A 14,735-nucleotide genomic window follows, 5' to 3' on the forward strand; every position below is an offset into this window, starting at 1 on the left:
TGTTGTGTGGTTCATGGACATGAACAGGTCTTTCTCTGCAAAAGATCATGGCCAGGACAAAGCTGCTACTACCAGAGAGTCTCGCAGCTGAAAAGGTTGCTCTTGAGGGAATTCTTGAGCAGAAGATCCTTGCCTTATGCCAAAGCCATTATTTCAGCATAAATCTCGATTTGTACCCAGCAGCAAAATGTATGTGGGGCTTTAGAGCTTGTTTATAACTGCTCAAAAATTTCATAATTTACATATGAATTAACTTTTGTGTATACTCAAATTAGCTGTTCTTTAGCCAGTCTGCTGGAGAACAAAAATTGCTGAAAATGCACTGAGTAAAAAAATATAAAAATACAGTACCTGGTACTTTATCTTTTCCAAATATTTCCAGTAGCTATAATTAAAACTACTATTCTATCCTAAATGGCCAGTGAATTCAGCTTCTACAGTAACTTAAATATAGAGGTGTTATGCATTTGCCAATTAAAAATGCTATTTACAATGCAACAAATAACAGATGGAAAATAGTACTTAAAAGAAAAAATGCATTGTTTATTACATTTTCAAGAGATGGGTGGAAGCTTTTTTACTTTACAGGTACAAAGATTTCAGTGAAAGCATAATTTAGTTTTGGTTTCTCATCAAGAACAAACCATCCCTCACAGCACCCATAAAAACACCAGTGCAAATGAGCTTGAAACAAAACCTGAAGTTTACAAGTTTAGATTCAATTTTTATAAATGAACAGATCATTCTATCTGCATTTTGATCACATGTATTATAAATTGATCATTTTATAATAACCTGAAACAAATTGCAAGATCTGAATGTTTCTAAGCTTTGGTGAAGAGATACTGTGAATTTGACTTCAGTGTCATGGACTGGATCCACACTAAACATGACCAACTGCAATGTTATATTGTCAGGAGTCACATTTCAGCTGGGAATTAATGACAGTAATGAGCAAATCCTTATTTTTTAAAAACGTGTGTGCATTTTCTTAATAAGGAAATGAAGAAATCAAAACAGGAAATATAAGTAACAATAATAATTAGAGTAATCCATTATGCATTATCTGTTGTTCAATCAGAAATTTCTGAATTTTTTTGCTTTTAAAGAACAGATAGGAGCACATGATAAAGACAATTTGTCAAATGAGATAGTTCAAACAGTTATTTCCCATTGGTATTCTAATATACTCATTTTTTTTTTTCCCCTTTGTTTTTTCCTGTTTTTGATTTAATTTACTTCGGTTTTTGGTGGTTGGTTGGTTTATTTTTTTTTTTTTGACTGGACTGTTGCCAACATTAAGAACATCTCTCTGCTTCAGACACAGAACAGCTGCTGGGGAGAAAGTGTGTAATGAACTATCTGCATTTTTTCCCTCTGCTTCTTACAGTGGAGAGGAGCTTAAAGGAAAGTTGTAGCCATACTAACAACAACTGCAGAAAATCCACACTATCTGAACTAGTGAAACAAGATCATAAATTTGATTCAGCATTGTGATACTGAATTATTACAGTCATTCTGGAAGTGACACAGGATCCTAAACTGAGTGACATCTCAGATGTCCAAATTTGTCAAGAGACATCCTCGCAGGGCTGACAGAAACAGGACCTACAGCAGACCTGCCACCACCTGCAGCAGTGGCTGGAGGCCAGGCACCATAAATGAGGCCATCCAGAAGGGAGCTAGATGCCTGTGTTAGGGCAACCAAATCACTCCTTGAGCAATGATGTTTAATATTCTGTCAGGAGCATTTTTATAAATTCCTTCTGGATGGATTATGACTCTTCTGAGAGGGGAAAATATAACTGAATCTCTTTCTAAAACTGTGTTGGACTTTAAACCCAGCATTTTATATGTTTTGCTCCACCCAGGGAAGCCTTTCTAGCCAATCTATTTTTTGAAACTTTCTGCCTCTGCTGCTACAGTTTTAATCTTTTTCAATGGAAATTTGGGATTTGGATAGTATTTCAAGCCAAAAAGTGTCACAGAAGGGAAATCAACATCATCACCAGGATCTACTAGAATAACAGGTTATTAAAGATGCCACGAATACTGCAGCACATACACCTTTGGGCATAGAATCCAGTTACTCTTTCACTGTTGCTATATTACACAGTGTTATATTCTACAGAGTGAGTTCTGCCAACAGGTCAGAAGTGAAAGGAGCATCATCCTCAGCTCTCCCTGTCTGCCTGCACAGCTATACAGGATTGAGCGCTGCTTTGCCTACTTCCATTGCATACTGCCAATTATTATTTGCCAGAACAAATAAAATAAGGAAATGCAATCCACTATCTATACACTTGTTGGATATCTATTCATTCACATGTGCATCCAAAGCACAGAGGTAAAATTCCCATGGAATATTTGTGTCTGGCTCAAGACTGCAGGAAAAGGATGCAAGATCTGAGTTGTCTCATTCAAACACTACCTCAAAGCAGATGCTGGTGATGCACTGTTCAACTTAGTGAGAAGTTTGTGCAACAGCAGTTGACAGAAATAAATGTCCTCTCTTAAGGAAGCAAACTTTATTAATTGTTACAACATGCTTAAAGATTTTATTCTTCAGACTTTCTCAGAAAAGCACTAATATGCATGCTAAGAAAGTTTTTACAGTTAAGGCACATAAAACTCAGCAGCTATGAGGGAAATTACAGTGATTCATAACATAATTAGCAATCTTTAGAAGTTAGGGAGTATACATTTGAACGTCTTTCACATAGGGACTGCTCCAATTCTGCAAATTGAAAGTGAGAAGAATAAATCGAGACAGTAGTTTTGCAACACCTGTTTGTAACAAGAGTTCTGACCTTTAACTATTTACATCAAGATAATTTAAAAATGAGTAATTATTACCATTTCTATCTAATTTTCCATCTAAGGGAAGGGGTTACTGTGGTAGTGAAGGCAAAAAATGGCATGCTTGTAAAAGAAGATTTTCCACAAAAAAAAAAATGGAATTACAGATAGCTAAAGTTTTCACTTTCCACGCCCAGATCATGAGGAATGAATAGTTCATGTACTGTTGCCTACTGTCTTTCTCTGAAAGGGAAATTAAATTAATAAAGTTTTGGAATTATTCTTAACAAAGCAGAAGGAAAAAAAAAAGAGAAAACGCTAACATCGATATATGAGGATTTTTTAGCTGAGCACTACACATCACCTTGATGAATACTCTGGGTAATATCAAATGCTATTAACAGTGACTAATCACCTTGATTACTATCTTCTATTAATGATTGTTACCTATCAGTAAACGTTATCTACTAACACGGATATTTATAAATATTTTCTGCATTAATATTTATTGCCAAATATTGGATGAATATGAATGAACTTTGGAAAGTAAAGACAGACATTATGGCTGAAGAAGAAATCAAAACAAAAAAAAAAACCCAAACCCCCTCATTTTACAGCAGGCACTGAAGGTTTAGAGATTCGGCACTAGGGGCCACTGTAAGCCAAGCAACGTCAGGGAAATAATGTACACACTATGAAAATGTCCCAAGAAATCTATTAATGCAATTGCAAAACACTATTTTCAATTTCAGTGATTTCTGCCAAAGCACAAAATTAAATGATAACTATGAAGGAGATTATATTTTTAAGGCCCTAAGAAAGTCTTCAGTATTGTTTTTTCTTATTCTTCTTTGGTTTGTCTTTCCTTTTTAGCTCTATAGGAAAGTAATAGCTGTTTACACAAAACCCGAACTTTTGTTTAAGTTAGAACAGGAAAGTAATGGAGGTGCATCACATGCCCCAGTGAAGTGTTGCCATTACAAATACAATGAAAAGCTAATGAATCTTTTACAAACTAATAGCTTGAATCCTAAAAAATATCCTTTGATTGTCTATGCCAGTATCTTCTTTTGATTGGATTTTGTTTCAAAATCTTTTAATTGATTACCTATGAGAGAGAGAAGGAAAAAGAAACATCTAAAATATTAGAGAATATTTTCTGTAATCTCAGACTTTTCCTACTGTTCTTAAGGTTCATTAGATTTAGTTGTAACATTGTCTTATCTGTTAACTCATCCCATTCCTATAAAAGAAATGCCTGAATATCTTCCACTAAAGAACAAAGGAGAAGTTACTAGTAAAACACATGCTGATTTTCTGACCTGTAGAGTGCGTTGCTTGGAAGCCTTTTCTTTGAACTGATGCATCAGAAATAAAGCGGAGAAACATTTTGTTTCCAGTAGCAATAAGAGGATCTGGTATCTTATTGCCACATAAGCGTCCCAGAATTGGTGATTTTTCACTTTCACCATCAAACACTTCCAAGTGGTCATAAGCACATTCCTGATGTTGTTCTATCTCAAATTCATTGAAGGTCTGGGGGGAAAAAAAAGCAAAATGACTCAATGTAGTGCTGTGTTTACTGTACTTATGTGGTACATATGTACTGTCAGTATGTTTCAGAATACAAAGTAGATGTAATTAAGATGACAGATTTCACATTACTGCCCCTACAAGCCTGTAGCTTTGAATAACATACTAATTTTGAGAAAGTGGAATAACAATTAAGACAGTGAACTTTAAGAGGGCATCATCCTTCGTATAGAAAGGGATTAGAATCTTTATAGCCAACAAATATCCATAAGAGTATATTAAATCTAGAATGTGGTGGCCTTTCTGTTGAACTTGCAGTTTGCAGGATTATTCCAAATTTCAGAGAACATTCAAAACAGCAAAAAACTGAAATTATTGGTTCCTCAGATAGTTGAGGATTGATTGAAACATCTGCAAAACATAGCGCACACACCCCCTTTTTTTAAAAACTTACCTCACACTGCAACTAAGACCTTTGAGAATTACCTTTCCACATGAATGGTTATGCATGAAAGTTATATTTTCTCATCTATTACCTAGAGATCTACTTTTTATTACTACAACAACAACAACATTTCAGGCTGCACCCTTCACACTAAGATCACATTTTGCTAGTGAAATCATTGTGAAAAATAACAAAATTATGTTGATTGTTCGTTAAAAAAACTTAAACAGACTCTTTTGCTGTCCTCAGCTCTCCCAAGAAAATTCAAATTGCTGCAATAGTTTCCACAAAAACTGAGGCTTACAAACTTTATTTAATTTCAAATCTGTGATCTTTCTTTTACACTTCAAAACATTTATCTTAGTTTCTGAGTTCCTAGGGATTCTCAGTCTCTCTCAGTGTTCATGGCAGCTTGTAAGGACAAAATTTGGTCTATAAAAAATTGTAAATCGCAAGTTCTTTGGAGCAGAGAGTGGCAAACTTTTAAAAACTTCTGGAATTTAGATTTCTCAAACTTATAGTGTCCAACTGAAGGCATTTCTGAAAAGTGTATGCCATACCCTACAGAAACCGTTAAAACACATAACAACTAACACCTGCTTTTCAAATACGGAATAGTGTCTTCCAAGACTGGACTAGTATCAACAAATTTATTTCAAGGGGACATCTAAGAGATTTCAGATAAGACTTTTTGACCAGGGCTAAATTTCAACAAGAAACCTGAAGGTTAATATCCAGTAATTATCTCTCAGGTAAACACAGAGAAGACAATATACATATACATCTTTGTGAATTTTCAGAAATAACCTACAATTTAAAGTGAAATTCAAAATCTGTTGTGTTCAGCAAAATAGCAGAAAAACACTAAGTATAAATGCTCCCATGAGTAGTCATGTAGCTGACTGTTTACGGAAAAAAACCCCAAACAAACAAACACTAAAGGATTAAGAAGCAATGATTAAAAGGAATAAAACTGAACTGTCAAATACTGAGCAAATATCATAATTATGTATTCTGTCTAGTACACCAAAGCAAATCTGACCTACCAAATCCCTTGTGGAATCCAGTCAGTGTGAAATCTGATGGTAATTTTTATTAATAGCTGACCTAAAGGGAATATAAAGAGCTAACACGAAATCTTTTGCCCAGAGAACTGAATTATTCAGAATAACACTTTTGTTTTGTGAAAAGTGAAGAGTTGCATGATGCAGTGGATATAGGTTCATTTCACAGGAAAGTTTGGGGTTTTATATTAAGGGATTGAAACTTTAGAGGCAGTGAAAACAGCTGTACAGCAGTCCCTCCTGCTGTTCTTAAATTGTAGTCAGCCATCCTACTTTTATGATGCCAAGTACGTGTTGTCATTTATACCCAAATAAAATCTGATGGATTAAAAAAAAACCCAGAAAGCTGAGAGACTAACTGTAAGGGAGTTAGTTAAATATAGAATTGAGTCAAGCCAAGTTGGAATCAATGGGAGCAATAGATGTGATCCAAGAGCAGCCTGCAGAACTTCCTTTTCTTTTAGAGGAAAATTGTATCAGTTTTGTTCACTTCTCATTAGTACAAAAAAAATCACTCTCTAGGAAGCAGTTCTTACCATGAACTGTAAGATTATATTATTTTTAATATTTGACTTATCACCAGGTTTCCTAAGCCTGCAGGGGGACAGTACATACTATATTGCATCCCACAAAGAACAGAAAAAAGTCCTAAATCTGTTATGAGTCTAGCAATTACAAAGAGAATCAAAGGAATTTGTGTTTTAAATGAAAAGCAGATCTTAATATTAATCCTTTTAAAAGCTTTAAATGCCTGATATTTCGAAACACCCAGAGACAATCTCAATTTTTTAAAAAAACAGTCAGTTCTCAGCAGTGGACTAAGAGTGAGCTTGAAAGAGGAGAACTGACAACAAACTTTCCTTAAAGTTGAACATAACTGAATAGTTGCTGCCAACAGAGTTCACAGATGATTTAATAAAGTTGGTAGTATAATTAAATCACACTCCGTCTTCCTGCAACAAATACTTTTGAATACCTACCCCGCCACCATGACAACAGTACTCATTTTGATTGTCTCATTAGTGGGAATGGTATTCAGAAATGTTACATATAACTTCTGAACATCTAGCCCTTTCTATCTATAGCACTCAGCTGAGTAGATATGTTGGTGGCACTTATGGATAGCTGCCTGAATGGGACACTTAAGTCTGTCTCTTATAAACATCCAGCTGATTAGCTTATGAAAATCCCTCTCTCTGCTACATACATTTTCAAAGCCATCTTTATCTACACATTTCATTTAAAAATTCTGAAGTGCATATCCATTTTTTCATAGGCTTCTTAATTACACCAAATGCTTAACTTCAGCCTTTTCCAAAAGAGACTTTTCAATGATTACCAGAGTGAGAGCAATCACATTACCAGAGTGAGAGCAAACAAAAGATTAATTTCTGTATACACACCCCTCTCAAAAAATGAAGCACAGCCTCACAATTCATGTGGTTTGTTACCAAGAAGAAATCAATTCTTTCCTTGTTCAATTTGACTAAGTAAACTGTCAGGAGTAAACTTAAATATGGCATGAAAGTCCAAGAAGAAATATTTATCCATAGTGGAAGTACGGTATTAATATTATTGATAAGGCATCTCACCATATTAGATAGACTTTAAAGATACTATACACAGAATTTAGTAGATTAACCACACTGACTTGCACAGAAAAGTACATTTCAGACTCTAAATCATGGAGGGCTTTTTTAAAATTCTATTTAGTAAAATTCTGTCTGATTTGTCCAATTTCATTGGCAAAAGCAATTTAAAAACCTTTTATTTTGATACAGACCATGTGATATTTCACTGAAGAAATCTGAATGGTGGAATTTTGCCTGCTGAGGTTAAAAGTACTGAAAAAGCTTTTACAGTAACACACCCATTCCTGGCTGGTTTCGGATTATTCAGCCAAGATGAAGAATGCTTGCTCAGAAGTGGCAGTAAGAAGGCTGCCTGAATCAAAACCCTCTTTTTCACCCTTTGAATGGACAGAGCATGCACACCACCCATTTTTCACCACCCCCACATTCCCAGAACAGTTTAACCATTTTCTGGTGAACAATTCCACATCAGCACCAGTAACAGGGGTTGTGGTTTTGGCTAAGGTCAGCAGTTATGAGATGACAATATCCCTTTCATCCCTGCATCAATTTTGGCTATTGCTTCTACATCTCTGAAGCAGAGACATCTCTCTTCTCAAGTTTATTTGCTCCAGAACATTTGTTAAATCAATTTATCAGATTTTGGAATATGTAAGGCCAGCTTTTGTTGTGGCTGTCCCCCGAGTACTCTGGCTGAAGGAACACTGCAGCTGACCTCAAAGCAGGAAAGCCCCCTGGGCTTTGTACAGCAGCTTTGTACCGCTGCTGCATAACCTCAATAGATCTACAAAGCTCCCTAAGATCTGCTAGCCTATCTTCAGCCACCAGTATTGTCCTCAGCCAGCTGGACGCAAAAGTAACTTAAGTCTACTTAGGCGACTCTTCAGATTATGTTAAAATTTGGAGACACTTTTAAATGAGAAATCCAGGTTCTTGGTTTTTGTATCTTCTCTTCCTTCTCAAAAAGTACGGAACAGAAATGCAAAAGGTGTGTGGAGAGGACTCTTCTTAACTTCTAATTTGGCTTATGCTATACATTGGAGTTTGCGTAAATAGCCTCTGCCATATTTGTCAAAACTTTGTCCAAATTTTATGAATTGCAACAATGATATAGTAAAATCTGACCTGAGGAAAGTATTCCTCCTGACCTTTGCTGTCCATAGTATTTACAATCAAACTTAAATTCACAGTTCTATGATATTGAGTAGCCCCAGCTGGCCAGGAATGAACAGGAGTCAGCAGGTTTTTAAAACAGTTTACCTCTGGGTTGCAAACTGATAGCAAAGTTTAGTAACAGTTTCATGTCATTGAGTAGCCATTTGAGAAGCAGGTTTGTTGGAAGAAAAGAGAAAAAGAAAGGGTAGGAAGAAACTCACCAATTTGACCCTCTGCCCAGGGGTGGCACTGATTTCCCACGTGCACTCCTTTCTGCTGGGATACTTGTCGGGCCAGTTAGGACTTGTGATGATGCCATTGGGACTGTGGATCTTCTGTTCACACTCAGCTGTGCCAACAGTAATAACATCAGTTAGTCTGGGGGTCTGCATTCAGAGATAGCCAGAAAAGTACTCTTTCTTTTGTCAGGGAACCCGTTGAATGGAAAGGATCTTTAGGAAGACAGTTAAGCACACTCTTCAGTGTACACAATCATGTGCTTCTCCTTTGGCACACGCTTTGTGGCAATTAACCCGGCATGCTTGTTTATTGATTGCTGTGAAACATACACTGTTGTTTACAACGGATAGCTTTCAAAAAAAAAAAAAAAGGAATATACATAAGATAAGCATTAAAATTTAATTTAATATTTTGCTATCCACCCCATTCTACATACAAGTATGAAAATCCAAAGAGAAATCTTGTTGCTCCAACTTCAAATGGTATTTCCTGAACAAGTTATTTTTCTCTCTTTTTGCTAATTTTTATACTGCAGCTACCAAGCAATCATTTTGATTTCTAAACCACAGTTTCTAGGGATATATATACAACTAGAGAACAGCTAAATCTAATCTGTGAGTATAAACCAGGAACAGCTTAGTCATTCATATCGTAACTGAATCACGAGAATGCATCTCTGTGAATAAATATAAAGAACTAAAACTTAAAGAAGGCAAGAAAGAAACTGGTTTTATTTTTGTATTTAGCTTTTTAATAATCTCAAATTGCTTTATAAATACCAGAGAATTATTCAACAATAATCCTTTAGAGCAGGCAAGTATCATTCCAACACCAGTGAAAATGCAAGTGGTTCACAAAGAGCACATCTTTACTCACAAGTTAAATCCATGCTAGAATACAGCCTTGAGACATTACATTAGCTCACATGATATTGCACGCTTGAGGTTAATATGCAGATAACCTAAATTCTACTTAAGCCCCAAAGCCTACTGTTTTCTTGGAGGCAGCCACACCTTGAGACAGCAGATAGGAAGAAAGATGCATAGGGACTTGACTGGAATTTACATTGTCTGAATATATTCCTTAAAATAAACGCAGAAAGGGCAGATGCAGTTTCAACCTAACTGCTACTGATAAGAGCAAATGACAGTTTTACTAGGCTTCTCTCCAGAAAACTCTAACCTCTGTTTAATACAGCATTAAATAAATATTCTATCAAAGCTTTAAATGTTCCACACTTCACAGAACTACTAAAGTAGCACTCCCTGCCAATGATCCCAAGTTTTCCAAACTGCATTCCTGTGGACCTCAAAGTCAGCCACACACAAATGCTGGGGATGGAGGGGATGGGAAAGAGGGGGTGGGGGTGTGTTGAAGCCTAAATGTCTGAGCCCCCATTACCAAGATCTTTTTCTTTCCTTTCTTTTCTTTGGAAGGAAAGCTGCAGAAAGCTTTCTGCAAGACAGTTGTATAAGCAAACATGCAAATATCTTACTACTTACCCTCCTTGCAGTCATGTTTGTTTTCATGTAACACAAATCCATTTCGGCACTGGCAAACGTAGCTTCCTACTGTGTTGATGCACTCGTGCTGGCAGCCACCATTGTCCTTTGAACACTCATCCTTGTCTAAGAAATACACAAGTTTGGGTGAGCATCACAGCTAGCAATAGTCTTCATTACCAAAAAGAAAAAGGTTTAGCACAGTGTTCGAGTCCAGAAAAGGATAAGCTCAGGCACAGTCACTCTTCTCAATTTGGCAGTTTCATGGTACCTTAGATCTAGCCACTCATTACTCAGCCTGCAGCCTTGCACCATGGCACAAATAGTCTGTCTTCTCTTTCTAGGAAATGAGCATTAGTTCCTAGGGGAGAGGAACACTAGTAAAACAAACAAGCTAAATCAAAGGAGATAAGACAGTCACCAGCGTTTACTCTTTCAAGTGGTCTAGATGGTAAAAATTTCATAAATATCTCATCCAAAGCTTTATTTCTGTAAACAACAGGAGTGTAATTTACGGACAACACATAAAGTATTCTAACTTTATGCAAATTCCACAATTTAATGGTGGTATGCTGAAAGGAACATCTAGGCCAAATAAGGTTTCAAGCTCTGCACATTAAACATGTAAGAAAAGAAGGATTTAACATGAATATTTTTAGTAAGTTCTTTTTTTTTTTTCCCCAGCAGAGTGACAGTGTGCTTTACTTTTAATGAATCTGGACATTACAGAACACTACAAAAAGAAAAAAAAATCATTGAAAAGCATACAAAAGAAATTGGCAATAGTTATTTCAAAGGTATCTACAATATAGCATGCAGTTCTGTTTATTAACATATAATCCTTCAAAAGAACTTTTAGTGTGTTAGAAGCAAAGCAGAGAGTAGGGGAGGAAATATGACCTGCATTAAACAGCTACAAATTCATTGCATGGACCAAAGCCAAACTAGATTAACAAGCCGTCATTCTAGCAAGAGGCCTCAGCTGCCACCCTTCTATGTCATTCAGCTGTTGTCATTTTGGGTGAGACTGGTCCATTTAAAAGAGACAGACTGTCTCTGACAGAGACATATATATATACATACATGTATATATGTATGCACATGTATATACCTATATATGTATAGACACGTATATATAAATCCTGAGATATAAAAATATATGCCCATATAAATATATATATATATTAAAAAAACCACACACACATATTAAAAACCTGTATCTTACAAGATGTGTCGTTTTAACATGCGAAAGAGAAGAGGAAAAAGAGCAAAGAAATTGTGGTCATCCCAGAGGTCCAGTTGTTGCAGGGCTGAAATGCAGAGCATTCACCCCCTTCAGCCTCATGTACCTTGGAAAGCAGCAGTGAGCATGTATCTCCCAACAAGGTAACATGTGATGTTTCAGATTTTAGTAGGCACAGTAAGAATTTCTATAGATTACAAGCAACTATGTAAAATTTAAGTCTCTTTTCGTTGTCTTACTCATGCATTTTTTCCCTGCCTTTACTGACGCTCATATTCAGTAACACAACAAAGGATGTTTGCATTATAATTGCATACATATCAGCTTTATCTGCCAGAATGTATGCAACACTTGAGCTGTTGACTTGCAGGTCTTTCATAAAAATCAGCTTCTACTTATAATACATGATGATAATGTACATTTATAGATAGATTCTGCAAATTAAACCCAAACATACACTGCATTTTGTCCTGTAAATCTCAAATCTGTTTGCACTGAAAGTTTTTGGAAGCTTTCTGCAGGTGTGAACAGATTTGAAGGTTAAAAACCAGTTGCTAACATGGTAGCTTCAAGAATCATACATCTAAACACTTATACTAGTTGTCATTTTGATAATGAAAGAAGCATAAAAGCCCCACAATACACTGTTTATGCACCTTGCAGTGCAACTCCCCAAGTGAGGTAGTAAATGTATTTAATTTCAAACAAAAGTTATAATCTTTCATCTTTGCAAAAGCAAGCACTATCATAAATTCCATGTTGCAAGTGTAGAATAGTAACAAGCAAATGAAAAATTAGATATAATATGAAAAAAACTCTTCAATATTTCCCCTCCTAAGCATTAGTTTGTAGTTTTCTACCAAAATAACAAAATAAATGGAAGGCAAGCTCAAAATGCATTCAAGTTAGGCTTTCCAGTACAGAGTAGGAATGCAAATTCTAAATAAAAGCCCTGTCCATTTTCATCTTCGACCAAACTGTAAAAATACTGAAAAGTATTTTAACATTAAATAAGCTTACATTCTGTAAAATAATCTCTTAAGAGACAAGTGCATAAGCAAACAGTCCAATGTTGGAACTCCTCAGAGATAAAACAATGGACAGAAGGTAGGAAGGAGATGCTTTGGAACACATTTGAACTGCAATAATTACTTGTACGTGGTTAATCAAGAATGCAACTGTTGAGCAAGCCTTCCTCACACTTCATAATTCAGAACAGACTTTCTGTCAAATTGATTGCCCAGTTTCAAAATTCATGAAAAAACAATTAGTCTGTATTAGTTATAGGAACAAATGTTTTGCCATGTAAAAACAAAGCCATTTGTTATGCTGACAGATGGAAATGAATCTCCCAGTTTTGAATGGATACTTTCTTTCTTTTCTCATTTCAGTACTCAGAACATGGAAAGATCCATTCTTAACAAAATGTTAGATTGAATCATTCAGAGGACAAACGGTCGTACCTCTGAGACCCTCAGAGGCCACCAGTCTGTGAATAATACGTACTCGGCCTGAAGGGACCTGTATCAAGTCCTTGCAAGATTCAAAAACAAAAATTTTCTCTTTGCAGGCAGCTTTCTTGTCTGTGGAAAAAAATGTACCAGGATGGCACCAGAGATGAGTTTGTGCTCCAAGACAAATTTGCTCAAGGCTAGAAAGATTCTAGCTTTCTCTTTTTAACTGCTCAAAGAATCATCACCCATGAAAAAATGTCCCAACAAACCTCATTTCTATATTACACCAAACACCATGTTTTGAATGATCATGTGTAGAATCATGTTTATTTAAAATATTGAAGTAACTCTAAAACTTATGATAAATGGAAGCAGTTTAGTGACATTATCACTGGGTATTAATCTAATCAGTACACAAAGACTGATTTAAAGAAATCATTAGGCTATCTTCTTGGAAACATCACAGAAAAAAATATTTTCTTTTCTATATATATTATTGTTATCTTTTTTTCCTCCCTAGAGAAAATTCATGGAGTTATTTTATATTCCTTTAGTCTTATGGGCCCATCAGACTGCAATAGGTCACTGTCTTGTAAGAAGAGCAGAAGAGAGAGAGGAGGAGAGAAGAGAGAGAGAGAGAGAGAGAGAAAGAATAAAAACCTAATTACTGGAAGCTTTTAGTTTAGAAGCCTAATAACCAATTCCAGAAAGTTTTAATAGAAGTTTTAAAAAATTAACATATCATGACTCCCTAGTTTCTTCTTATCCAAGAAACTTGATTATAAATATACAAGAGTGTCTCTGGAGATTAGCTAGATCCCTGCAATGGCTCCCAACTGAGCTTTCTTCAGAACTGTCCCATCAAATGTAAATTTTACAGAATGTGGAAAAAAAAGTTTTTCTCACTTTTCAGTAGCACCTGTCTGGCTGTTAGCACCATTTTACAGCCAAAAATGTAATTACATGTTGTCTTATATCAACATAAATACCTTCCTAATGCAGGTCATCTGTTGCCCTATGTCACTGTTTGCTTTCACAGTTTATCACAGTGAGTTCCAACCACCCAAAAACTGCTTTCTGTCGTCTGAGCTGGAGCTGAGCCATGCTTTCTCAACTGTAGCTGTGGCTGCAGAATTCACCACCAAAAGAGTTGGGGAAAAAAAAAAAAAAGTTCTTTGGCTGTGCTTGAGGAACACATTACAATTCATAATCTTAGAACTAATCTGATTTATCCACCTGTCTCTCTTGCTGAGAACTGCATATGCTCTTTACTGGTGAATGGACTGCAAGATGTAGTGGTTTACTCATTACTGATTTTTTTTTCATGATGTATGTCTTTATAAGTAAGTGCTTACACATATTTCTATTGTGATTTAATTATTAAAACTGTTAAATGCCTTCCAGCAAGTATCTTAGACATTAGCACTGAGTATTTCTCCGGTTAATATAACAGTATTGTATTCTGAAGTATGTAAATAGGCACAAAAACCCCACTTCATCAGCTGAACAGTGATCAGCTATCAACTCCCAAAAGTCAAAATCCTTGCAGTCTCAAGTTCATTCTTCATTGGCAGACCAATAGCATATTATGTCCATATGAAGGAATTCAGGGGTGAGAAAGTTATAGTATTTTCTGATAACCATGAGATTTTTGTCTGATGAATTATTCAGAGATGACAGCCTCTTTTTAGATACTTTAATTTCAGAA

The 14,735-nt window shown here is 35.7% G+C and overlaps 1 protein-coding gene across 3 annotated transcripts in view; it reads right to left on the bottom strand.

The window, feature by feature from the left end:
- Positions 1-14,735, bottom strand: part of TLL1 (tolloid like 1) — a 141,235-nt gene that overhangs the window by 5,534 nt on the left and 120,966 nt on the right. For all 3 annotated transcript variants that reach the window (XM_074866524.1, XM_074866525.1, XM_074866526.1), the window contains 3 exons: positions 10,331-10,456; positions 8,810-8,937; positions 4,122-4,335 (listed from right to left, as the gene is read on the bottom strand). In XM_074866524.1, coding sequence (XP_074722625.1) covers positions 4,122-4,335; positions 8,810-8,937; positions 10,331-10,456 — 468 coding nt within the window. The remainder of the gene's footprint in view (positions 1-4,121; positions 4,336-8,809; positions 8,938-10,330; positions 10,457-14,735) is intronic.

The sequence above is a fragment of the Strix uralensis genome, chromosome 4, assembly GCF_047716275.1.
Source record: "Strix uralensis isolate ZFMK-TIS-50842 chromosome 4, bStrUra1, whole genome shotgun sequence".
Lineage (NCBI taxonomy): Eukaryota > Metazoa > Chordata > Aves > Strigiformes > Strigidae > Strix > Strix uralensis.